Source organism: Amphibalanus amphitrite, unplaced genomic scaffold (genome assembly GCF_019059575.1).
Source record: "Amphibalanus amphitrite isolate SeventyFive unplaced genomic scaffold, NRLGWU_Aamphi_draft 000627F_arrow, whole genome shotgun sequence".
NCBI classification, from domain to species: domain Eukaryota; kingdom Metazoa; phylum Arthropoda; class Thecostraca; order Balanomorpha; family Balanidae; genus Amphibalanus; species Amphibalanus amphitrite.
In genome coordinates, this window is record NW_024882121.1 from 151,288 (window position 1) to 177,800 (window position 26,513).

Here is a 26,513-nt window from a genome sequence, read left to right on the forward strand (position 1 = left end):
TTCATCCATACATGCAGTACCTACTGACGTTGCCAATCAAAACATCCATACTTTGGGTCAATTTTATTTTCGATTCATATCACGGTTGAATGGAAGACTAGGACACTAGCATTGCATCTACTTCAGTACACAAATCATTGTAAATTCCTGAGATCACATTGTAGGGAATCGATCAATAAATTACCCGTACTATACAATCAAACGGCGTAATAAACAATAAAGTGATCAACAACTGCAGACTACCGTTCAGCACTATTCCTTCGAACAACACAGCAATATCGGATCGAAATAGTTAGTAGCCAGTAGCCACTCAACAGTCGTTTCGCAAACGGAAGACTCCTGTTTCGAAGCGTTATGAAAGCTGAAACTGGTGATCAGCTTTGAATGTTACACGGTATCTTTAGTTTAACATGGGCATCTGCAATAACAAACACATGTCTGAGGGAGCTCCCACCCTATCAGCTCGCTGCTCCACACCACTCTCGTTAACCCGACTGAAAACCACTCCCGAACGGTCATCTAGCTGAATACATCACACATATGGCACCTCTACCTCCTCTATCAACATACTACGTGTTCCTCTTCTCGAACCGGGCCATGAGTTCGTTCATGTCAAACGTAGCCGCTGGCTTGTGTTTCCGACTGCGGATCCGATGCATCCCGTCCCCAATATTCTCCAGAGGCGGCGGCGACTCCGGGCCGGCGCCCTCCTCCTCTCCAGTCGGCGGCACCTCGGAGACGCGTTTGGCCGCCTTCTGAACGGCCTGTTTGATGATCAGGTCCAGCTGTTCCTTCATGTTGGGCTCCGGAGGAGCGGCCACCTGGTTCGGTTTGTCGTGACCGCCGACGCGCGGCCCGTCGTCACCGCTCGTCGATGGGTCGTCGGTCGGCTTTGGCCCGTCGACCGGCGGCGGATCGTCGGTCCGCGCCGCCGCCGCCGTGGTCATCTCGCTAAGTACCGAGTTCATGGCCCGCCGCACCTCTGGGGTCGGCTGGGCGGAGTGCTCGTCACCCGACACGTTCCCCGAGCTGCCGCCCGAGCTGACGGCCACCTCGGCCGGCTCGTCAGAGCTCACTGAGAAGCGGTCCTCCTCGGGAGCGGAGGGAGAATGGGGAGAGGCGGGGGAGGCGGGGGAGGAGGCGGCCAGCACCTCGCCGAGCACCGCGTCCATCGCGCGCCGCACCTCCGCCGGCGGCTCGGTTGCAGGCGGCTTGGACTCCACTGTCGTCTCAGCGGGCTGGTTGGCTCCGAGTGAGCTGCCCTGCTCCACTTCCCTCTCTTTCTCCTTCTTCTTCTGCTCTTCCTCATCCTCTCCCTCGCTCTCGCCCTCCCCCGCGGCGGCTGCGGCGCGTGCCATGGCCGTCTGCACCTCATCTCGAACGGCTCGGATGGCTCGCTGCACCTCTGGTTGCTCTGTGGGCTCATCCTCTCGCTCTGAATCTTCATCACCGCTCACCGGAATAATAACAAACTTGTCGCCGACGCGGCGCGCCAGCGGACTTTGCGGACTCTGCGGCGGGATGTTCTGGAAGCTCGAGTTTGAGATGACACGCTGTAGCGGTCGGTGGCCGGGACCGATTGGCAGAGGGGTGAGCGGCGGTCGAGAGCCTCCCCCGCCCGTGGGAGAGTTGGGAGGGGTGCGTACTGCCGACAGACACTCACTGATGGCCGCGTGCAGTCGCTCCAGGTGTTGTTTCTCCTCCGCTGTGAGAGGATCCACTCTGGAGGTCGGAGGAGGAGCAGGGGTGACGGGAGGCGGTGGAGGGCCCCGCGCCGCCTCGGCAGCTTTCTGTCGGTCGGCCAGCGCCGCCCCGCGTCCCAGGTCCACCCAGCCGCGGTTGAAACAATCACAGATGGACGCATGAAGCGCAGCCAGTGCCGCCGCCGGGTCCGCCTCCTGCTGCAGTGCCGGTTCGGCTGCCATCTGTTCAACCACTGCCTCGTGAGTCCTCTGTACTTCTTCCGTAAATCCTTCGGGCAGAGACGGCGGCGGGTCGCGCGGGGCCTCGGCCGCCTCTGGGGGCGCCGGAGACGGAGTCGCCTCACTGGCCGCAGCCTCGTGTCTCCTCCAGTGCTCAGCCAGGAGCTGATCCTTGCGGCGCGAGTCGGGCTCTCCGCCGGCCAGAAGTGCCGCCACCCGCTCCGTCGTCTCGTGCAGCTCGCTGTCAGGAGGGGCCTCAGAGTGAACCTCAACACTGACCCTGATCGGCACAGGCGCACCGGCCGCCGGAGCCCCCAGACAACGCGCCACGGCCGCGTGTAGAGCCGCCTGCCGCTCAGCAGTGCGCTTCTCCTCCTCCGACTGTTCAGCGATGACGGGCGCGGCGGCCGGCCGGGGCGGCGGCGGCGGCTCATAGCCCTGCTCCAGTCGGTCCGTCTCGATCTGCCGCTGTACGAGCGCCAGCTGCCGGCTGCGGCTGGGGTCGCCACCGTCCGGCCGCAGCGTGGCCTCGATCACGGCGTGGAGGCCCCGCTGGCGCTGCACCGTCTGAGTGAACATCACCAGAGTCCGCTCCTGATCCAGGGAGTCGGCCGCCTCCTTCGCCTCCCCTCCCTCCTTCTTCCCCTCTCCATCACCAGCCTCCTCTTCCTTTTCCTTCTCTCCGGCTCCGACGGCCGTCTCATTAGCCCTCCTCTCCTCCCCATCGTCCGGGGCCGTCTCCACAATCAGCTCTGTGGGCTCGGAGCCAACTGAGCTTCTCCCGGCAGCCAGATGCGGTGAGCTAGCCGCCGACCGCTGCAACGGAGTCGCAGGCTCGATCACAATCGTCGGCGGCACGAGGTTCGTCATCTGCACGTGTTCGCGCTTCCGCTTGCCGCTGCCTGAGGCGGCCGAGCTGTTCCTTATCCCGTAGCCGAAGTACATCGCCAGTCCTAGGGTGGTCAGGGTGGAGAAGTTAGTAAGTGAGAGTGTGGGTTAGGCCAGGTAGAGCATGCAAGATTATCGGCTCAGCTCGGAGATGTTAGTGCAGCAGAGAGCTGGGTAACCAGAGTGCGAGTAAAATAAGCATGAAAGTGAAATCATGCAGATTAGAAAAAAAAAGAAAATGCAAAAGATGCAAAAGGAACCGCAAACTAAAGAAAATAAAACGTGTTAGAAAGTATGCGTGCTAGATACAGTTTATCATGCAGTGCATTCAGTCCGGCCAAACATGGCGACTGCTCTCACCGAGAATCATCCAGATAGCGAACCGGATCCAGGTGGCTGGTCCGAGCTTCATCATCAGGTACACGTTAGCGAACACGCTAAGCATCGGTAGGAACGGCACTAGTGGCACCTGGCGGCCGCGGCGGGAAACACGAGCGGTCAGAGCGGGTACACGGGAAACGAGTGAGCCATGGGGTGAGGAGTCGGGCACCTAGGGGGCCGACGCTCGAATATTGTGAGCTTTAACCATTATTGGAGCGGCTAAAGAAAACTTCAGTGCTCGGAATCGGCGGTGTAAATTGTGAAATGATTTGATAGCATGAACAGCAATTTCAGATCTACAAATAAGTTGAGCAAGAGCGATATAAGGACTGTGATGTCCGAATAAGACAGTCGATAAAGGCTTTCTTTCGTTTGACTTCACAGGAGAATGTTAAGTCGGAATGTACGTAGGCTACCCTGCTGTAAGCCGAAATTTCCATTCCACTGCCACGACAAATTTGTAAAATAAGAAGAGGATCTCGCTTGTCTAGAATAAGAAAACTCTCGCCGAGTTGGACGATCCTCTTCCCATTGGGCCGCCCAAACTCTGCTCACCTTGAAGAAGAGGTGCGCCTTGGACTCGGGCTGCAGCTTGACGATGAGCACACAGAGCAGCATGGCCGTGCCGAGTAGCGCGGCCAGTGCGATGGCCCACGGCTCGGCGTCTGAGAGCTCCTCGGCAGCGAACACCAGTACGGCACAGAACCCCACCGTGATGACGCCTGGGAAACAACACATCACAGCTGTAACGACACTGATATACAGGTGTAACGACACCAGCACGGCACAGAATTCCACCGTGATGACGCCTGGAAAACAACAACGAAACCAATATAAAACAGCAGCGACGGCAGCACGGCCCAGAACCCCACCGTAATGATGCCTGGAAAACGACACATCACAGCTGTAGCGACGCTGATATACAGGTGTAACGACACGGAGAATAGCAGTAGATTGGAAAAAAATATGTCATCAAATATCATATCCCACGTCACACACCACAATTGCAACAGCACCACCATCTCCCTCCGTCAACATACATTATCCCTTTACGCCGACTGACATATACACTGACGTTCTATTGACATCATTGACCGACATCACCTCCCATACCGTAAGCGATGGTGATGTGGTTGACCAGCCGCGCCGACTCATGAGACGGGTTCTGCTGCCGGCCCAGGTTGAACACGCGCGATACCAGGGTGGTGTTCTTGCCGGAGCCGATGAGCAGTTCGGTGCTGGCGGTGGCCGGCAGGGTCGGTCCGTCCGCCAGATCCGCCTCGTGGTCGACCAGGCCCAGAGTCTCGTCCCGGTACCTGAGGGGAGGAGGGACGGAGTGAATACCGACTTTTGCAAATGGCACGTCGGACACGTCGGACAAAGAAGTCATAATCTCAAAAACAAGAAAACGACAAAGATCTTATTTAAAACTTGATTAGGTTAGCTTCAATTTTTTATATTGTTCGAATTTACATAAAAATGACTAACCGGCACGTTGAGCTAACTATGCAGACAACACACAAGTAAGAAACACTTTCTCATTTGAAGCACGCTGTTCCAGCCGGCCAGCGCCAATGTTAGTTACGGGGGTCGGGAGCGAGGAAGGGCAGTACCACGTAACGGCTCAGAGACCCTAAACCGGTACCCTCTACCGCCACCGTACGGCCTCGCCGGCACCAGTGCGACCTAGTGCTCACTTCAGGTTAGTAGGGATCCGTGCTCATCCAGTGTTCTACACAGTGCGAAGCTTCTGCCAACCAGCAATGCCTCTGGGTTACCGTGGAAGCGTGCATCAGCGACGGCCCAAGACGACACAACTAGCGGCCATACGCTGCTAATAGGCCACGAATCTTGGACGAACCGGCAGGAGCCAGAAGCCACTCGATATCAACCCGGTCTGGGCGCCTCAGTAGAAGATAGACGGTAGAAAGACGTCGCCATTCAGCAGTCCAATGCCATTATTTGTGTAGCCGATAGGGTAACTGGGGCTCGGGTACTCTCATTCACCAGGCGGTAGCTGGACAGTCAGTAGTGGTGCCGCTTTGTAGACATTAGCCGCCAGCCAGCAATGTCTGCCAGTACGTTCACATCTGCTGCTATTAGGAACCAGTCAGCTGGTATGTGTGTTTAGTCTTTACCAGAGAGAAGCGGGGACGAAACGTTTGGATATTTCGCCCACCCCTCTCTGGCTGAGGTGGTGTGTTGGTGATACGCCGGAATCTGGAACTGTCTTGTTAGGCGGTCTTGTTAGGCGGTACGGGATCAGGAATCCTTCATTTGTCACTACCTGAATGTCTTTTTTCAGGTACCTTGCGGCTGTTCTGACTGACGGGGGATAGAATCGCATGATGTTGCAAGAAAACCATGTAGCTGATAATACCCTAGACTCCGTGTTACAAGAGATTACAGCCCCTCGATGTGAGAACGTCATCACGAGCGTCTTAGAGGTTCTTCTGCTGCCCGGCCGTCACCCAGCCTGTGACATTCCAAGAGCGACACACAGCTAACGACACAGTGATCATCTCCCAACCGGATCGAGCCACGGTCACCGTTGTTTCTGATCGTGCCACCCCGGCTCCATTGTGCCACCGATGGCTATCGCGATAGGTCGGCACCGCAAAAAGGGTCGTTTTTGTCCCGCTGAGACCAGAATAATCGGAATTCCGGTAAACGAATTATCTGGAAACTAATTTGGAAACTTCATCTGATCAGGCTAGACCCTAAATGGACCAAATCCACACCAGTGTAATAGGAAAACGACTGACAAAGTCCCGATCTGGGGCCGATACTGGACAGGTCTTTCGCTACATCTCATTCTTAGAAGAGGCAGCTGCAAAGTATATTGGTAATTAGTATCCCTATTTGTGGAGCGGGATTTGCGGTCGGATAAGAACATGAGGTACCATCAGTGTGAGCGATGGTCTGCAAGGCTGCAGATGCGGTGGCTTAGGCGATGTAAAAACACAAAAACCCAAAGAATATTAATTGCCAAGTTTATCACAAGTGTCTTCACTAGGTAAACTGAAGCTTATTTTGAAAAATACGAGCCTCCGTATCACTCGCAAATAGGAAATATATCAGATTCAGGTAAAACGCCATTGACACATTCAAAAATACGGTGCGTTGACGCATTGGTTGGTTCTCAATTCTCGTGATTGTCAAACATTATCTGCTGAAAGGAAAAGGCCCAACTGGCAAGTATTTTGGAACCAAAACGCGCAAGCAAAACCCCTTTTGGCTAATACTGACCGCTAAGTCTCAGGCAAACAGCCCCTTCACGGCCCGACTCCAGTCCCAACGCCAATCCTGATCCATGACGCCCCGTCAGAGTAATTGTTCTCAGATTCATTTATGTAGGAAAGTCACTCAAAAGTAACATCAGGGAGTCGACAGAAGCTGTCTCTTCGACTAAACGCATGAGCTAAAAATTTGTGTGGATGAACGTGTGACTACCACAGTTGCTGGTGTGGGAACAAAAGCCAGGCGTAGCCAAGTTCGCCACTTCAAGTCACTGTCTCTTCTGCTTCTTACTTCAGCTTGAAATTATGAAGGACTGATTTCATCTTCATCTTCATCTTCATCTTCGTGTTATCGGGGCAAGAGGCACGATGTCCTGTAGGGCCCGTTCTCGCCGATTTCCATAACTTCACTTAGTACTCAGTCTGTTACAGGAGTGGAGTACCAGATCGACTCCCAGTGTGCATCCAGCCTGTTCTTAAAGACCTTGACTGAGGGCGAATGTACAATTTCTGCTGGAAGCCCGTTCCAATCGTTAATACACCGCACAGAAAATGAATTCAGTCTGGCACGGCAGGTTGCACGAGGCTTCCGTAGTTTAAGTGTGTGACCCCGAGTTCGCCTTTCAGGATTCGTTGCCAGAAGCTCTGAAGGATCAGTATCAACGTGGCCGTGCAGCATCTTGTATGCGTGAATCATATCCATGCGTCTACGCCGATAGTACAGTGACGGGAGCTTCAGTCTCTTCAGCCTTTCAGGATATGGAAGGTGGCGGATGCTCACCACTAACCGGGTGGCTCTTCTTTGAACCCTTTCGACTGCCTTCTGATCAGCTCTATTGAACGGACCCCAAACAAGACTGCTGAACTCCAGGTGAGGCCGCACGAGAGATTTGAACAGAAGAGGCAGGGTAAATTCATCTAAAAAGGCGAAGGACCGGCGGATGACCGCAAGAACTTGAGACGCTTTGAAGACCGCCGTAGACGCTTGCTGTCGAAACTTCAAGATTGAGTCGACCTGCACACCCAGGTCTCTCTCGACTGACGTGTTTGTCAGTCTGTCCGACCCCATTTGAAATGAGTGGTGGTCCTTGGCTGCACCAACATGAAGCACTTTGCACTTATTCTCGTTAAATGGCAGCTGCCAAGTTCTAGACCATTCCACGAGGGCGTTCAGGTCTGCCTGCAATGTCCGCACATCATGTTCAGAAGAGATGCCTGAGAACAGCTTTGTGTCATCTGCGAACATTCGCACATTTGAAGTGACAGCATCTGGCAAGTCATTGACATAGAGCAAGAAGAGCAATGGGCCCAACACTGAGCCTTGGGGCACACCACTGCGCACAGGGACCAAATCTGACAGGTTTCCATATAGGGACACTTGCTGCATTCTGTCTTCCAGGAATGATTCAATCCAAGACAACACTCGGTCACCAATACCATAACAGCGCAGCTTGCCTATCAGTCTCTTGTGTGGGACGGAGTCGAACGCCTTTCGGAAGTCAAGGTAAATCACTTCGACCTCCGTCTTGTCCTCCAACAGGCGGCTCCATGAGTCTATAGAGTCAAGCAGTTGCGTATCACAAGATCGCTTCGGGCGGAAGCCATGTTGGTCCTTGGACAGCAGGTCATTTGACAGCAAATGGTCCATTAAACAATCACGAATGAGCGACTCGAGAATCTTACAGGGAACAGATGTGAGGCTGACAGGTCTATAGTTTCTTGGGTCTTCCTTTTCACCTTTCTTAAAGATGGGTATGACTTTACCGTGCTTCCAGTCTGCAGGAATAGACCCAGTTTCAAGCGATTTTCGGAACAGTAAGGTCAAGGGAAGGGAGAGAGGACCACTCAATTCCCTTAAAACGCGGGGGTGAATGTCATCAGCTCCTGGGGCACTATTGGGGTTCAGTGCTTTAAGCTTTTGCTTCACTGTGAAAAGGTTGACTGGTATATCGATCAGCGGCGGCCCTGTGTAACGGTTTGCTAGTTGTGGCACGACATCCGTTTTTTCAATAGTGAATGCGCCTGAGAAGACGTCATTCAGGAGCGAGGCCTTCTCTTTTTCCTCGCTAACAAGCTGGCCCTGGTCGTTTCTTAGATCACCAATACTTGATTTAACTTTACGGCGGCTGTTCACATATTTCCAAAAAGCCTTCGGGTTTTCTTTCATGTTTGCTGATATCTTAGCTTCAAAATCTTTCCTTAACTGGCGAGTCAATGTCCTAAGCTTATTTCTGCAAATCTTATATCTGCTATAGTCGATGGGGTCTTGCGTTCTCATGTACACTGACCACAGTACCTTCTTCTTCTTCTTGAGGTTTAGTGAACGGCTATTCATGTAAACGTTCTTTTTAGACTTGACGTTTCTTGCTTTGGGTATGCACTCACTCATCAGCGATTCAAGTTTGCTCCTAAACCACTTGTAACCCGCGTCTACACTCATGGTTGACAAACAGCTCCAGTCAACTGCATGTAGTTTTACACGCAAGGCCGTGAAGTCAGCGCGGTGAAAATTCCATTTCAAGCCGGCAGAAGAACATTTTTTGTTGTAACAGGCAATATCGCATTTCAGTAGCACATGATCACTCCTTCCTAATCCAGGACAATATTTGATCTTTGTTATCATATTCTCATCATTTGTAAACACCAAATCCAGTATACTAGGCCTACAACCCTCTCTAAATGAATGAAATATGACTTCATAATGAAGTCATATTTCATATGACTTCATTATGAAGGACTGAGTTAGTGATTAGTATTTAGTGCTGCAAACTACAAGATCCCACACTCCCTCCACCAGAAATCTACCGTTAATAATCGTTCTATGATTACCGTGCCTATAGTTAGTGGCTAGTGCACTAGCGCGCTGGACTTCAAACTCCATGGCCGCGCACTGCGCAGTCTAACTCAATCTCCGCACAAGCTATTTTCACTGCGAGTGCACGCGCGTGTATGCATCACACGTGCATGCGCTGTGCATGCGTGCGTACGTGTGTATGTGTCGCCCTTCACCACCTGTGGCCGCGAGTGGTGTGCGTTGACACGGTGCCTTACACAGCGGCAGACAGTCGCAGTAGCCGTCCCTCGGCTGGTGACGGTTCGTACCTGTAACACTGGCCTCCGTCAGAGGAGGGACGGGACGCCACCCGACGGACCTACAACGACGGACGGATGGACGGACGGGCAGAAAACGGAGAACAAACTTAGCACAACCAAAGCAATAATCGTGCTGGAAACTAGCCCTGATAGAAGACATACACATTAAATAAGGAAATGAAGAGCTCCACGAACTGTACATATAAAAAGAAAACCTTGGAACAAATGGTATAAAAAACAAACAAATAATAGCGGCAAACAAGCAAGACATAAATAAACGAAGGTTGAGATAACAGAAAAAATGGTAAAAACACAAAAACATTGCAAGCATACCATATGAGCACCAAAGAAGCATATTCGTGACAACGATGACTACTTTGGAGAGCAACAAAAACAAAACGCGTATATATTAAAGTGAACCCGATATAACAACATTCACAATTTCGCTCAGCCTCCCTCTCGAAGACCAGAGTGCGTCCCAACATTCCCAAACACCCATTATCCAGAAAACATACCATGAATGAATGAACGACAAGACAGCCAACAGACAAACAACCAGCCAGTCGGCCGTCTAGCCAGCGGTCCCGACATCCATTCATCCCACCAGCTTACCGTAGAACCAGTACGCAGACGGCCACCAGCGAGTAGGCCAGCAGCGTGCCGATCGACATCATGTCCACCAGCTGCTCCAGGTCGAAAAACGACGCCATCGCGGCTGAAGTGAGGTCACAACATGACTTCAGGCACCAGCACCCTGCATCATGCATGACTTATTTAGGCTAGACTTCTGTATTACTGTATAAGGCACGAACTGCTATAAAGTGGTCTATGCTTCAGGTGTTACAGGTGGTTAGGAAAAGACAACAAAGTGCAATGAAACCAAAACCTCTCACACAAGAGTCGCACTGTGCGTCAGCCCCTCATACAGGGGACTTCTAAAGCAATAAATACGTTGCATACGACACCTTATACATTTCTATCATCTCAGCCCACCAGCGACCATGTTGCTCCGTGACTTTCCGTGACCTTCGATGACCTTCGTTGACATCCCGTGATCTCCCATGACCTCCCGTGACCTCACCAGCGAACACGCCGGCCAGCAGGGTGGACCAGAAGGGCGTCTGGAAGCGCGGGTGGATGTCGGCCATCCAGCGGAAGATGAGCCCGTCGTTGGCCATGGCGTACAGGATCCTCGGCAGCGGAAACAGCGCGCCCAGAAGACTGGCGACGACCGGGCGGGTGGGGTTACAACAAGGGTCAGGTGGGGTTACAACAAGGGTCAAATGGGGTCAAACGAGGGTCAGGTAGGGTCAAACGAGGGTCAGGTGGGGTCACAACGGAGCTTTGGTGGAGGAAGGTAGAGTCAAACGACGGGCAAAAGGGGTCAGGTGAACTCAAACAGGAGTCAGTTGAGGTAGGTGGGCCAACCGGTTTTATCCGATCATATAGAGATAACAGGCATTGGAACTCACTACTGTTAACGCCAGACCTCTTGAGACCCTAATTTTTCGCGATCATTTTTGAATGCGTGGATGAATTTCGACCAAGCTCAGAACATGACCGTTTCAAGACCTGCCGAAACTTTTACAATTTAGATATTTTATCGCCATTTCAATATTTCAGGCACTTCTCATTGACTCGTAATGTTAAATTTCGAGCAAAATTTTCACCCGGTGTGTAGAGGCTATCACCAGTCAGTCTGTGATACGTTATGACATCACTGCTAAGCCCCGCCTCTGTGGTCTTGGCCTGCGGCGGTTTCGGGCCGGCGCGCGGTCACTCGCGCTGTGGCGGGGAGCGGGGACGGTCGAGCGGTGCCGAAAGCCGGCGGAGTTGTGCGTAACGTCTTGTCTGACATTGCCCAAAGAGCGACATGATGACTGAGGAGCCATAAATGTTCAATGCGCATTGCTTTTACAATGCTGATATGTTCGCTGATATTTTTTTTTTTGTATAAGCTGTAAATGACGGGCAGATGGCATATATCCGGCATAAGTTTAGGAAATATTCACCTGTATTTAAGCCTATGGCGTTGCAGATAATGCGATAATGGGATGTCAGATGTCATCAAGTAGCTGCTGATTTGTACATCGCTATGCACCCATCGACCAACGCAATAATTAGTTAATTGCCTTCGCTTCACAACATAAGGCTCGCTCGTATTTCACCAAACAGATATCCTCCATCGAAAATCGTATTTGTGTATCGTTAACGTTTGTTCGAAGCATGTGTGAGAAGTATGTCGAGGAATGATGGTCCTCTTGGTCCTGTATATAAGATTCAACAAGAACCTACCATTTACTTGACCGTTTGCTGCAATCGATTCACAGCACGTGAAGCGTCAGCGAAATTCATAGTCCTTTACAGATGGCACGAGTGTCGTTTGTACAGAGGTCGCTGATGGGCACGGGTCAATGCCGCAGTCGTGGGCGGAGCCTAATGTCATATGACGTATGAAAGCCTCTATCCAGGATGGAAAAACAGTTAACATTACGAGTCAATGACAAGTGCCACAAATACTTAAATGACAACAAAATGTATTTGAAGAAAAAGTTTCGGCAGGTCTTGAAACGGCTATTTCCTAAATATGGTTGAAAGTATTCCACGCATTTAAAAATAATCGCGAAAAAATAGGGTCTCAAGGTGTCTGGCGTTAATAGTAGTAAAAAAATATGACTCCCCCTTATTAGAAAGGATTGATGTCTTATAGAGTAGAATATGAACAGGACTCTGACTCACTCTAGCTCGACACTGACTCACCTGGATGAGAGTCCAAATAGAGCTCCGATGGTGACGATCCAGCGGGCAGACTCCCAGCCCAGGTGGTCAAATACGGCCGGAATGGGCGCGTCCTCGTCCTGTGAACAGGTCACAGGCAGAGGTCCATGAATAGAGGTCAGACGACAGCGGGAAGACATATCAGGGGTCAGAGGCCACAGGTCGTAGGACAATGGTCAGTGACTGCTGGTCAGACGACCGAGAAGGTAATTCCGAGATCAGGAGTCACATGTCAGGGGCAGTATCACAGTCTCCGAGCCGGGAGGGTGGTAAGAGGCCACATGGCAGCGGGCCTCGGAAGTAGAGCCTCATCCAGACAAAAGGGATCCCCTCATATGCAGTGCCGCTACACAGTAGAGCCACGGACGGGCGAGGCTCTTGAACATGGGTCCGCCAGTAAAGCCCCAGAAAGAGAGGGCCCGGGGCGACCCCTCGGGGCTCTCACCTGGAGGTAATAGGGCCACATGAGGGTCAGCACCGCAGACACTCCAAAGTAGGAGAGGAAGATGACGGTCAGACCGATGATGATGGCCAGGGGGATGGAGCGCTGCGGGTTCTTCGCCTCCTCGCCTGAAACACAAACACAACACACGTAAGGTGAGAGTAAAATAACGTGTAAATAAGCGCATGACACAATACAGGTGAAACTGGACCAAAGGTGAAAAGGCGATTCCATTTGCATGCCAATGACTACGGGTATCCGCAAACGCTGCACAAGAAACAATGTAGGTCAGCTCAGGTATCGTTGAAACACAGCTCAATCCATGTGTGGGCAGTGGGTATACATATTAGAAGCCTGCGGCAATGATTATGATGATTTTATTGTGTGACATATCGCATATTATGTACACTGTAAATACAGCACATTGCATATGTCTTAGAGTACATAGTAAGTTGGCCAGTTGTCCTTCCACCATCGAATGTCAGTTGTCGCGTCGCGTCTGATGACCGCTTGGTGGTATTGTCTAGAAGGCCCAATACCGGTCCCGAACTCGATTCAACATGCAGTTCTCAGCTGCAGAGCCAATCAAATAAAAAGGCCGGATAACAAGGTGTTGGGGCGGACCGGAGTCGCCTCTAATAATCCCTGCAGCAGCAAGAGAAAAATGTAATAATATACCAAAAATGAACAGGATGCCACAGTGACTGATGAAAGGCCAAAGATCACTAACGTATAATCCCAGCAATAGACATCGGTAAAACGTAAAAATGGAGTCACATCTTCAAGCCAACATAACGGAAATATCCTGTGACATTGCGCTCGGCGAAAGTTTCTCCCGTGTGAGCCGGTCTGGCGATTCCTGCACACCTCAGTTGGTAAGACCGGTCTCAGCCAGCCTGCCGGTATGTTCCGGGTATGTGTTGTAGACTGGATCAAGAGAGGGCACTAGTGAGCGCCTCGGGAGGGAGTAGGGAGCCCAGGTGCCACCAGTGATCTCCAGACTGACGACCGAGAGGCACCAGACACACGGCCGGCTCAGAACGCTGACGGCTCTGCTTGGGATGTGTGGAAGGACGTGGGGAGGACGCCAGTTCCAACAGCCGGCAGAGACCGTCAGCGCAAATTGTCAGGAAGGACTGCCAGCAACAGCACGGAACGTGGCCGAGCCACATGGTGTAGTGATTAGTACCCGATATGTGGAAGAGTCGTCGATTAGTTGTATCGTCTAATTGTTGTCTCGAAGGCTTAAAAACGTTCTAGGATCAAACACCAGCAAGATTATATAGGAACATTTTCATGTGTAGGCATCATAGGCGGCGGAACTGGGAGGGCACCGGGGCACCGCCCCCTTTGATTTTGGCATTTTAACATTAGCCCTAAGGGCGTTGCATGGAAAGAATGGGACCAAAAGTCGGTAGTACCCCCCTCCCCCCTTAATTGAAGGTGTTCCGCCGCTACTGGTAGGCATATGAGACATGTATGAGACAGCTAACGCGGCAAATAACTGACGTCAAGCGCTGATAAGATGTGATATGAAGCTAAATAAAAATAGTTTGTTACGATGAGGCGGTAGCTCGTGGCACTATACCTCACGACTCGGCCACAGACTGGGCTACCGCAACCGCAAAACTGGACCGCAAACGACCGGAGCGTGTGCTAAACCAAAGCCAGCGACGGTATCACAGCAGTTGGAGGATTATAGTCAGGGAACGATAATAATAATCCCATCAAAATAATGTCAAATTGAATGGAGTTAATTCCAAAGAGGATGGACGATATTCCCCGAAATTCATGATGGAAGATAAACTGTCGACATACCACGTACGATGGTTGACAGATACTGCTACCCGCTATCCATGGTCACAAGTCACAACTGAACAAACTGTCGCTGCTGATACCTAACCGATCAGTCATTGACTTATGACTACCGTTCCAGTCCCAGCCTAGTACCTACCTAGGCGCATCGGCTGATTATATGTAGTCGTGTTGGGATATTGTGACCGCGCACCGGCCGTGTGGGGCCGTGGAACAGGGCGGGGTCGGCGGCCCGGCCGTCCGGCCGGCGAGCCGCCTGACCGCCGCGCGGTCATCGCGCATGCGCTCTGTGCCGTGGTTATATACCTAAGGGCGCGACCGTGACCAGACTGGGTCAGTCGGCGGGTCGCCGTGTCCGTGCTTGGTCTTCGGTCGCTGGAAGCACAATACACCGTGTCGTGGTATATGCAGCTTTACTTGGCCCTAACATATTTTGGCGCGGTCGGTAGGACCAATAACGTAAATGGGCTGCATATGAGTTTTTAAGAAAGAAGATTGCGGTGAGAGTTCTGTGACGGCCTACGCAAGCTCACGGTGGAAAAGGTGGACGGAGCCGGTGAGTAGAGACTTTGGGTGGTGAGAGGCTCTCTCCAGTAGAGTTCAGTATAACAAACTATGGATTTATCTACCATTTTCCTTTCAAGAGCTTCGAAATTTAGTGGAGAGTCGGGGGAAGTGTGGCAGAAATGGTTCTGCCGATTCGAAGCTCAGACGGCGAGCATGAAAGCCGGGGACCGGCTGGCGGCTATGGTGGGTCTTTTGGACGGAGTCGCACTGGACACATTCGCGTCACTCACCGAAGAGTCACGGAAGGACTACGGCAGGGTGGTTGAAGCACTGAAAAGTCGATTCGGTCGGCAAATAAGCACGTTGCAGGCTCATGCCGAACTCAACCGAGTTTGCCAATCACCTTCGGAGTCTGTTGAAGACTTCTCAGCCAGGATCAGAGAGCTGAGTGGGCTAGCCCAGCCGGCTCTGCCCAGCGACCACAGCGCTATGGAGGGATTCCAGTGCGGCCGATTCATCTGTGGCCTCCGTGACACGCAATTGCAAGAGAGGTTTATCAGCCAAAACGTATCCACACTGACTGACGCGGTACGCGTTAGTAAAGAATTCGAGGAGACGAGGAAGACGATCAAGGCCGTGCGAAATCATGAGATCGACGTCATCGGGGCGGTCCACCCGGTCGGGGGTGAAGCAACCGCGGGTCAAGCAGAAAAGACTGTGACGGACAACAACCGGCTCACAGCCATCGAAGATCATATTCGCGGGCTACACGAGTCGATATCGGCCATCACAATGGCGCCGAAGACGACAACTGATGCGAGTAAGTCTCGCCGACTTCCCCGGTGCTACCGCTGCGAGCAGCCGGGTCATTTTCAGCGAGACTGCCCCGAGCGTAGCCGTGGTTCACCTAGCGTCAGATGCTTCGGCTGTGGAGAATTGGGTCACCTCAAGCGACACTGCCCCATTTCATTGCCGTCGACAAGGGATGGGCGCGCGCTGCCGCTCTGCTTATGTTGCGGGCAGCAGGGCCACTGGATGGCGGGGTGCCAATACTTCCAGGGTGGCAGCACTGGCGGAGGCCACTTCGAGACAAGAGCTGCTGATCCCCGGCGGGGCGCCGGTGCGCATCAGGAAAACTGAACCGGACTGGAGCCGTGGGACAGGTCCCAGTCCTCTCGAAACCGTCCCCACTCACGGCGTCGGCCGTTCGGGTCGTCATTCACGGCGCTCCGACATGGGCGCTGGTGGACACTGGTGCCGACTTCACCATGATGCGAAGAGGATTTTATGAGGGGAACCCAGCACTCAGAGCAATCCGGCTCAGCCCGAGCGCGCGCAATGCTATCGGAGCGGGAGGTACCTCCCTCCAGGTAGTTGGTGAGTTGGAAAACCTCTCATTATGCATTGATGGAGTCAGCTTCCGATGCCCGGTAGTGACCGTGGCAGATGACCTCGTGTACGACGTGATACTAGGTCGCGACTTCACGTGCATGCATCGCACGGTCATCGACGACGACGCTGGCTCATTCAAGATTGGAACCATGAGCGTTCCCCTGCCGAGCCGGGAGCAGGTTCGACCAAGACGTGCGCGAGTGCGATTACTGTCGAACGTCGTCATTCCAGCACGGTCAGAGAGCGTGGTAGCCGGTAAGCTGGAGAGAGTGGACGGCGTGCAGAGTGATGAAATGGGTGCAGCCGGGATATTCGAGCCATCAACCGTAGCGGAGCGGGAGGGACTCCTGACTCCAAGGGCTCTGGTCGTTGCAGACGACGACGGGTGCGTCTCGATCATTTTGACAAATGTTGGGTCTGAAGAAGTCCGTGTTCTCAGAGGCAGTGACCTAGGGACATTTTATGATGCTACAAACGAGAAGGACTGCGAGTACAAGTTGTGCCTGGCTGCAGACGGAGGCGTTGAGGACAGTGATGATGATGACGTTGATGATGTGAGCTGCAGAACAGAAAGGCGTCAGAATACGACGGTGACAGAAGTACTTGATGTGGACGGATCTGACTTCTCAGCGGAAGGAAAGGAGAAGCTCAGAACCATTCTCAGCGAATATGCAGACATCTTCAGTCAGTATGCGGGTGATATCGGCAAGACAGATTTGCTCGAACACCACATCGACACAGGGGAGGAGGCTCCCGTGAAGCAGAGACCACGGCGGGTACCAGTTAAACTCCGCGAGCAAGTCGAGATGCAGAAGACGCAGATGATGAAAGATGGAATAATTGAAGAGAGTACAAGTCCTTGGTGCTCCCCAGTCGTCCTGGCCAGAAAGAAAGATGGAAGTTTCCGCTTCTGCGTCGATCTCCGCGCGATCAACAGCCGAACTCGCGGATGTGCACATCCTCTGCCGAGGGTCGACGAGGCGTTGGATACCCTAGCGGGGGCGACGTGGTACACGACGCTCGACATGGCGACCGGTTACTGGCAGGTCCCGCTGGCCACAGAGGACCGAGAAAAGACGGCGTTCTCCACGGGCAAAGGACTCCATCAGTTCAGGGTGATGGCCATGGGTCTCAAAAATGCTGGAGCCACATTCCAGCGACTCATGGAACTGGTGCTTGCAGGTCTGGACTCGAAACGCTGTTTAGTCTACCTTGATGACATCATCATATCAAGCAGATCCGAGGACGAGCACATCGCAACGCTCCGTGATGTCTTCAAGCGAGTGAGGTCGGCGAAGCTGAAGCTCAAACCAGAAAAGTGCCGCCTCGCAAAGCGCGAAGTTACGTTCCTCGGTCACCGGGTCGCAAAGGAGGGACTCCTACCGGACCCACATAACATCCAAAAGATACTCGACTGGGCTCCACCGAAGACGGAAGAGGGCATGAAGAGCTTCCTCGGATTGTGCGGATATTACAGCCGTTTTGTCCCACAATACATGGATCTCACGAAGCCGCTGAGGGAAGCCAAGGTGGTGGGTGACCACCTGACGTGGACGCCGGAAGCTGAAGCAGCTTTTGAGAGTCTGAAGCAGGCGCTGACTGCACCTCCAGTGTTAGCCCTCCCTACGTTCCGTGGTACATTCGTCTTGTACACGGATGCATCCGACTCTGCAGTCGGTTCGGTGCTCGCGGAGCGAGTGGGTGACACGGAGAGAGTCATCGCCTACGACAGTAAGGTGCTGACAAAGCAACAGCACAGATGGCCAACATATGATAAAGAACTCTGGGCCATCGTTCACGCCATCCGGCGATTCAACCAGTACACAATTGGAGCAGAATTCGAAGTCGTGACCGATCACAAACCACTCACGGGTGTACCGGAGTCCATCAATGTGGAACGTGACGGGACGGGAAGACGTGGCCGGTGGGCCATCGAGCTGAGCTCTTACCAGTTCCGGGTGGTTGTCCGGCCGGGCCGTGATCACGGCAATGCCGATGCGATGTCCCGGCAGCGACCAGTCAACGGCAATATCTGGACGGGCAAGCGCAGCAAGTCTTATCCCGCCGAAGCCGGTCAAGCACCCGTGCATACCGCAGCTACAAGAGCCCAAGAACCTGCTTCTGGTGGAGAGGAGGAATGTGTGGGGAAGACTCGAGGCGCAGCAGAACTTGACCAAGTCTGCGCACTGCCTACTGCGCCACCTAGTGCGAAGGGTGACCAGGCGGGACGCCTTATCACTGAAGCACCAGGACAATCGGAGTTGCAGACGGCGCAACAAGAGGACGAGGTCCTCAGCGTCATGCGGAACGCCTGTCTGGGCAGTCGGGAACCACCGCCCGATCAACCTCTCGCCGAGTGGGAGCTACTGCGTGGGAGCTGGACGCAGCTCGAAGTGCGGGAGGGCGTCCTCGGCATGAGGACGAAGTGGGGCTTCCGGGCCCTGGTCCCCGATTCGATGCGATCAAGGATCATGACGCTCGCCCATGACCATCCGACGTCCGCACACTTGGGACGGAGTCGAACAACGGAAAGAGTGCGACAGCGCTTCCTCTGGCCCGGCATGTTCGCGGACATCCGTCGGTACTGCAGCACGTGTGACCTTTGCCAACGGCGCCATCGCCCTGCACCGAAGAAACGGGCTCCTCTGGTGACGGAGGTCACGAGTCAGCCGTTCCGCAGAATTGCGATTGACATCACTGAGATGCCGGTGTCGGAGAATGGCAACCGATATGCAGTAGTCATCATGGACTACTTTTCTAAATACGTCCGAGTGTACCCAGTCAGACGGCAGGATGCCGAAACCGTAACCACGGTGCTGTTGGATTGGGTTTACGACATGGGGGTGCCAGACAGGATTCACTCGGACCAAGGAGGCCAATTTGAGTCTGCGTTGTTCCAGTGCATGTGCAAGCGACTGGGCATCCAGAAAACGCGTACAACGCCCTATCACCCCGAGAGTGATGGTATGGTAGAGCGTTTTATGAGAACACTCAAGGACATGGTCGCCAAATACGTTGACCCTCAGGGAACGAACTGGGACGCTGACATCAAGGCGTACTGCATGGCTTACAACACCTCGGTGCACAGCGTCACCGGATATTCCCCGTTCTTTCTGCTGCATGGATTCCACCCGAAAACGCCACTCGATGCGGTCATCAACCCTCCGGATCGGGCGGTAAATATCCGGTGCTACCTTGAAGACCGTCTAAAGGCCATTTCAGAGGCTTATCAGACGACTATCAGGAAAACCCGGGCCAGTGCTACGGAGGCTGCGACCCGATTCAACCAGCGCGCGAGCGGAAAAGGGTTCGAGGCTGGTGACCGGGTATGGATTCGGGATAATAGGGTCTCGGTCGGCGGGAAGCCGAAGCTGGGACTGTACTACAAAGGCCCGGGCACCATCATCGGCCGCCTCGGAGGAGAGAGAGGAGTAACGTACCTCGTCCGTGACGACAAGGGCAAGGAAAAGGCTCTGCACTTCAACCAGCTAAAGCCAGCTGTGGAACGGGAGTCCCACAAACAGGAAACGTCTGGAAGCACCCGGAGGGACGACGCATCGGACACAGCCACAGAAACGCGTCCCAGGAAGCAGACGGGGTCCGAGGAGACTGGACCGGATCCGCTGGCGTTGTACTACCTCTGCCGGCGGGCCCGAGATCAGGTGGGGGATGGGGGTACATCTGTGCGGGGCGCGTATGTGACCAGGTCTGGCAGAGTGTCGCTCCCCCCAGATCGTTTTCAATCCTAGGTCTCGGATGCTCTCGATGTGCATCACCAGTGTCTGAATCAGTTTGTATTTCCGGTCGCGTTCCGGTCGCGTAGTGTGTCGCGTTTCTTTGTTACTTGACCAAGTGGAAACGTTTCTTTTATGGGGGGAGGAGTGTTGGGATATTGTGACCGCGCACCGGCCGTGTGGGGCCGTGGAACAGGGCGGGGTCGGCGGCCCGGCCGTCCGGCCGGCGAGCCGCCTGACCGCCGCGCGGTCATCGCGCATGCGCTCTGTGCCGTGGTTATATACCTAAGGGCGCGACCGTGACCAGACTGGGTCAGTCGGCGGGTCGCCGTGTCCGTGCTTGGTCTTCGGTCGCTGGAAGCACAATACACCGTGTCGTGCTATATGCAGCTACTAGTTATCTCAGATCTCCCAAAATCTCGTAGAATATTGTTTCTCTGCTTTGAAGACTGACAGCCAGCAGTGAAAACATCCGATTTCCTACCTGGCGGACTGTGTGGCAAGCGCCGTCCTGCAGCCGGAAACCAATGACATGTATTTTCATGTAGCAATCGAGCTGTTCAGCGCCCTCGGCTGTGGCTTGACAAGTTGCAAAGGTATGCCATGCGATTTGGCATTTACTGCGGTGAAAAGTTGACGTTCGATACTTCTAAGAACAAGTCCGTCGTAATGATCCCATTGAAACCTTGTAATTGCTGACGGCACCGTTACACCAGTGTTTGCATTATCGAAATATATGAGAATGTCAAGCATTTAAAGACTCTTGATCAGCATCTGCAAAAGCACTGACTTTGACCGAGAGAGCAAATCATGAATGTCATGTAGGTACAAAAGCAAGCTTTGGGTCAGGACACCCGTCCAAGGAAACTTGCGTTGTTTTCTACAGGCACGGAGATAGGACACCCCATCCGACCGCATTTGCATACAAAGGGCTCAACAAGATAGTCCCAAATCCATACGCGAAACGTTGCATTGAGGAAGTGATGCGTCGCAAATGGAAACACGACGGAACTGTCGAGGGCTGGCACTAGCTTCTGGTACACGTAACCAGATAGTTAAAATTAGAAATCCGTATCTACCGGTATTGGTTACAGGACAATAAGCATGCCAGCACTGCCCACCCTTAAGCCATGTAATTCTATTGACAGGACATCATATCCCTGCACCGCGGGAATGTTCATTTCGTAATCGTGATTTGGACCCAATGACCTGGGCGAAACCGGCCATAAAATCATGGACTTTCTGCTTCAAATGGCTCAGGCATAATGAATCATGTCAAAGCTAACGACGAATGTTAATCAAGGCAGCCCCTTATCGGTCTATATGCACCCAGCTATCGTGCAATATAGGTACCTAAATCTAGTAGGAGACAAGAGTTTGACAAGGATTTGTTGGTTTAAGTCATGCGATGTACGTAGGGTGAATGAAAAGTTTTGAGCCTAACATAGTTACAGGAGACGCAGATTAATGAAACTTTGGTCACATATTTTGCCACTATTGATATGGGTGGACACCAAATTGTGAAGTCCTAGCACTTTTTTCCTCACTTTTTTTAGCGCCTTGAATCATGCTATTTTGGGTAAGTGCTCGCGGTGTCAATGACGTCATTATTTTTTGTGAAGCGTCACCCAGTCAGTTTTTTCTTTAGGCTTAGAAAGAAATAGACACCCTAAGGATGTCAATGATGGTTAAGAGATTCAATTTGGGATACATTAGAAGGCTTAGTAATTGATTGTTTACATTGCAACCAGTGAAAAATACCCCGATTTATTGTCCTGGTGAAACACGACCAATTTTGTCAGCATTGCCCTTCTGATCTTCCTGATTTTCTAACATAAGTGCATCAGTGGGTCATCCTAGTAATGCGCAATTACAGTAAGACCCTTTGAAAAAAAGTGCACTTGCAAGACACCTCATTTATTTTCCCAATTACGGAACAGTTTCCTCTTTGTTGTGACTCTGACATTTATTTTTTCAGATTAGAGTAGAGACGTTCTTTCACTGACTCCACTGTTCTTCCCATGCTGGATTGAAGTGAAACACCCACAGTTTATCATCGGTAGCGAAAAGTGACTTTAAATTCTCAGAATCTGCTTCAACTAGCGCCAAATGTCATTACACATCTCTCGCCGTGCTCTGCAGCAAAAAGCCGAGAGGCCCAATGGGCAGAGACCTTTCTCAAGTCATGCCCATTGGTAAGAATGTCGCCAGCTTGCTCCTGGGAGATGTCCATTCGTACCGCTATCTGATGAGCTCACAGTCTTGGATCCAGCATCCACACCCCAAGAGCAGGGTCAATGTTTTCGGATTTTCTCACATTCTACGGCGTTTTTTATATTTGTTCATTTTGGACGCTGTTCCTGCCCTGCTTGAAATTAGCAGCTCAAACCTTAACAGTGTCGTATGATGGGCCACAACCAGTAAGTTTAATTTCAGGTCCTTTTTAATTTCAGATGAAGGCATGGCTTTGAAATCGCAATACTTTATAAAAGCTCGGTTCTCGATTTTCTTCCTTTTCACCGAACGCGTAATCTTCTTCACTTTAACGGGCTCTAAAAACGAAACGGAAAGGACTAGGACTTCAAAACTTGGTGTACACACCTAAAAATAGTGGCAAAATGTGTGACCAAATTTTCATTAACCTGCGTCACCTGTAACTGTGTTAGGCTCAAAACTTTTCATTCACCCCACGTAGTTACACCCGGTGCGATGTAGTTATTTATATACACTGTGGTTACACATATCTCAGATAGGACTTAGGAATAAGCAGTGTGCAAACGAAACCTCCGTCAGAAGCAATAGGTGGGACGCTCGATCACACAACTGCCGGACGATTAGGGCATATTAGGCATGAAAAGGTAATTTTATTGACAGCTGTCGCAACTCGCTGCGCTTAACGAAACTAATCCGTTTTTAGTAAGACTGATTGCATGGAAACCGGCAAGAGCACGGGCGGGACTTCTTGCATTTCCTGTCGCTGGCTGGTTTGGCACGTTCCGGTGACAGCTCGTTAGCCAGGAGATATTGATGAGATTGCGAAAATATTCAAGCCCTAGTCAGCAAGTGTCCTTACATGCTTGGCAATAGCATGCACGACCTGCCTTGCTGGCTTGGGCCAACACACCTCACCTTTGTATTTATATTTTTTTTTGCGAGATATTGCAACACTTATGTACTTTATAGCGACTAGTATGTAAGAGTCTAATTTACCTTTAAATATTTGAAATCAAACCAATTAAACCCATTGAAAACAACCCACACATCCCGAATCGTGATTGCTTTGCTACCGCACTTTTAAATTTCAACATCCCTGACAAGTAAACGACTTCAACAGATAGGGTAGGGTGGGGTAATTTGAACATGTGGGGCAATTTGAACATAGTGTGAAAAACACAAAATTACGGAAAATCCATAAGTGGCATGACAATATGACCAATGAGGGAAATTATCGTAACTAAAAGGGCTATCATATGAACGGGGTTTAAAGGAAGACTGCCACCTTCAAAAAGTTTTCTCAGATCGGCCTATGATTTATTCCCTGGACAAAACAAAATTTTAGAATTCACCTGACAAAGTATCATCACGTGAATCGCGAAAAAATTATCGATTATCATACAATTATCAATCGGTTAATGTCTAGCGACAATGTTTACACATCACTAGACTTCAAGGTCATAATATTATTACATTTTATTTGAAAAAGTAAGGTATTTTATGATTTACTAATATATGATTTCATAAGAAATTGGCCATGTTTAATTTATTTTGCATTTAACTTCGTAAAACATTTAAAAATCATGGCTTTATTTGGAATGGGTCTGGCCCATGTTAAACCCCATTTCCCACACTTTTTTGAAAAAATGAACTACTGAATATATAAGTTCAACTTTTATTTTGACACTCCAAAATTCTTCTCTGATCTCGAAACAATCAAAGTTTTGACATATATTTGCCAAAAGATAAGAAAATTCATGTTTCAAAGTTATCGATAAACAGTAGAGATGTCGGTTTTCTTGGACTAAAAAAATGGCATCAAACTGAACTTTGGTCTCCGATTTCTCGCAAACGGGTTCGAATTTCGGAAAACCGACTTCAGTCTGGGACATAGGTGGCTCAGCTCTAGTGAAAACCGTTTTGTGAAAAAAAGGTGGCAGTCTACCTTTAAGTTTCATGGAATGAAAATGCTGACGCACACTGTAAAAAATCATTTTCGCAAGTAAAAACGCCTAAAAACACGTCATTGCAACTTCATTGCAGCGCAAAATCTTGCATTGCTAGCGCCTAATACGCAACGGCTTTTGTTGTACAATGACCTAATCAGTGCCTTCAATCCAAGAAATTTGCTTTTGAAACCTGTTTTTAAATATGGCAAAATAACTTTTAGCGTGGGGTAATTTGAACATAGTGTGGGAATTTCAATGAAGACAGGGAAGGCTCCGAAAAAACAACGCTCCCAGTTTTTTTTTGCCAATATTTTCGACCCAAAGCAGTAGTGATGCCAGTTTTATAATATTTACGTCTAATATCCGTCTAATGTCCGGCATTTTTGTTGATTTCCGTTCAAAAATGTTAGTCAGCCATTTGTCCAAATATGTCCGAAAATTACGCATTGATTAACACTCAAAACTGTCATTTAAATTGCTTATAATGTACTTTTACCAGCCGAAAAGTGTTCATTATATTGAGAGCTTAACAAGCTTTCCATTCGCCAATCAATGCTATGCACGATTACTTTATAAAAAGCGCTGAAGTGTAGCAAGCCATTGTCCAATGTTGTCCAGTCTGCTACCTTTGTCCTACCAATTCCGAATTGGACATTGGACAAAATCAGAACTCCAAATGTCCAGGTTTCGATTGGCACCACTATAACAGATGCAGTAAGGATGGGAGAGTTTTTATCGAACAAAAATGATAGACGTTCTGTTAATTGAAGACAGGCGAATTCTGTCAACTGACCGGTGTGCAGCGTGCAGATATTGATACTCTGCAACTGCTATTTTTGTTGTGTTGATTTTTCAAGTGAAGGTATGTTTAGAATTGTTCTGCCTATTTGTTTATGGGTTAAACAACATCGGCGTTGGCGAGACTATCGTTTTTATGACAGGTAAATGCAGTATGTTCAAATTACCCCACGGTGGGGCCATTTGAACACACCGTGACTTGGTGTAGAAGTGAGGCTATGCTTTTCAATGCATGCTAGGCTCGTCCAAAAATGAGGCTTGCATGGTGAAAGCAAGTGACACTTGCGCTACTGAAACAGTTTTTCTTCATCCAGGGTTAAGCTGGAATTTGGTACAAAGGAGAAGACGTAAAAATATGTTCAAATTACCCCACACTACCCTACCGAATGCATCAATACCTATCACTGAACAAAATTTATAATTTGTCTATATTTCGAGTTCGTTTGAGTAAAAAAAAAAAAATACTTGACCTAATAAACAATATTTTCCGCTTCCCCTTCGAGCTGCCAGCAAACAGACAATTAGCTATGCTATGCGTAACCAACCTCAGTGCAAACCTCACACCAAGTCCGTCCAGGAAAAACACTGTAGCTGTACAAAAAGGGGCTATTGGTATATTCAGCCCAATGAACACGACACAGACATACTAGCAAGTATACATGTCTCAACCGAGACTGCCCTGCCAACGGGCCGCCACCCCTCCCCCCGCGCGGCGCAATGGTGTCACCACCCAAACTAGAAACCCTGTCGTGTGTGTCCTCCCCCGGAAAAAGTCCTAACTAGAAAAAAACCGGGGGACCTAGCTGGGGAAAAAACCACTTTTTGTGGAAAAACCCATCTTTATTTAAGAGTGTGGTGCGTGTAAAAAAAAGAAAACCCTAAAATGGTGGTGGGTGGGTGGGAAACGCAAAAAAAATTTCAGAGCGAGAACACTGCTGACTTGCGTCAGACCGGGCGGCCTAGAACAGAGTGACCGCGCATATACACTCAAACCCCGCGCCGCCACCGTCACGTGACACGAGTCGCTCCACCAATCAGAGGAGGCCGCCGCCTCAGCGGCCTTGCCGCCCGGGGCGCGGGCGGCCGCCCGCCTGCCGCCGAACGCTGCTCGCCGAGGCCGGCCCGGCTCCGGGGCCGCCCCAGAGAAGACGCTCGTAGTGTCGCGGAAAAACCGGTTATATCTTGTTATATATAACCGGGCGTATTTTCCGCTTCCCCTTCGAGCTGCCAGCAAACAGACAATTAGCTATGCTATGCGTAACCAACCTCAGTGCAAACCTCACACCAAGTCCGTCCAGGAAAAACACTGTAGCTGTACAAAAAGGGGCTATTGGTATATTCAGCCCAATGAACACGACACA

General features: G+C 51.0%; 1 protein-coding gene across 3 annotated transcripts in view; it reads right to left on the reverse strand.

Annotated features, from left to right (window-relative positions):
• Positions 1–48: 48 nt before the first annotated feature.
• The window catches only part of LOC122363559, an 83,794-nt gene continuing 57,329 nt past the window's right edge, over positions 49–26,513 (reverse strand). For 2 of the 3 annotated variants that reach the window (XM_043332986.1, XM_043332987.1), the window contains exons 7-15: positions 12,747–12,871; positions 12,284–12,381; positions 10,605–10,744; positions 10,136–10,238; positions 9,482–9,532; positions 4,305–4,507; positions 3,747–3,913; positions 3,171–3,279; positions 49–2,875 (exon numbers count right to left, since the gene is read on the reverse strand). In XM_043332986.1, coding sequence (XP_043188921.1) covers positions 570–2,875; positions 3,171–3,279; positions 3,747–3,913; positions 4,305–4,507; positions 9,482–9,532; positions 10,136–10,238; positions 10,605–10,744; positions 12,284–12,381; positions 12,747–12,871 — 3,302 coding nt within the window. In that variant the 3' untranslated portion in view covers positions 49–569. The remainder of the gene's footprint in view (positions 2,876–3,170; positions 3,280–3,746; positions 3,914–4,304; positions 4,508–9,481; positions 9,533–10,135; positions 10,239–10,604; positions 10,745–12,283; positions 12,382–12,746; positions 12,872–26,513) is intronic. The other variant, XM_043332988.1, reaches the window with a different exon arrangement.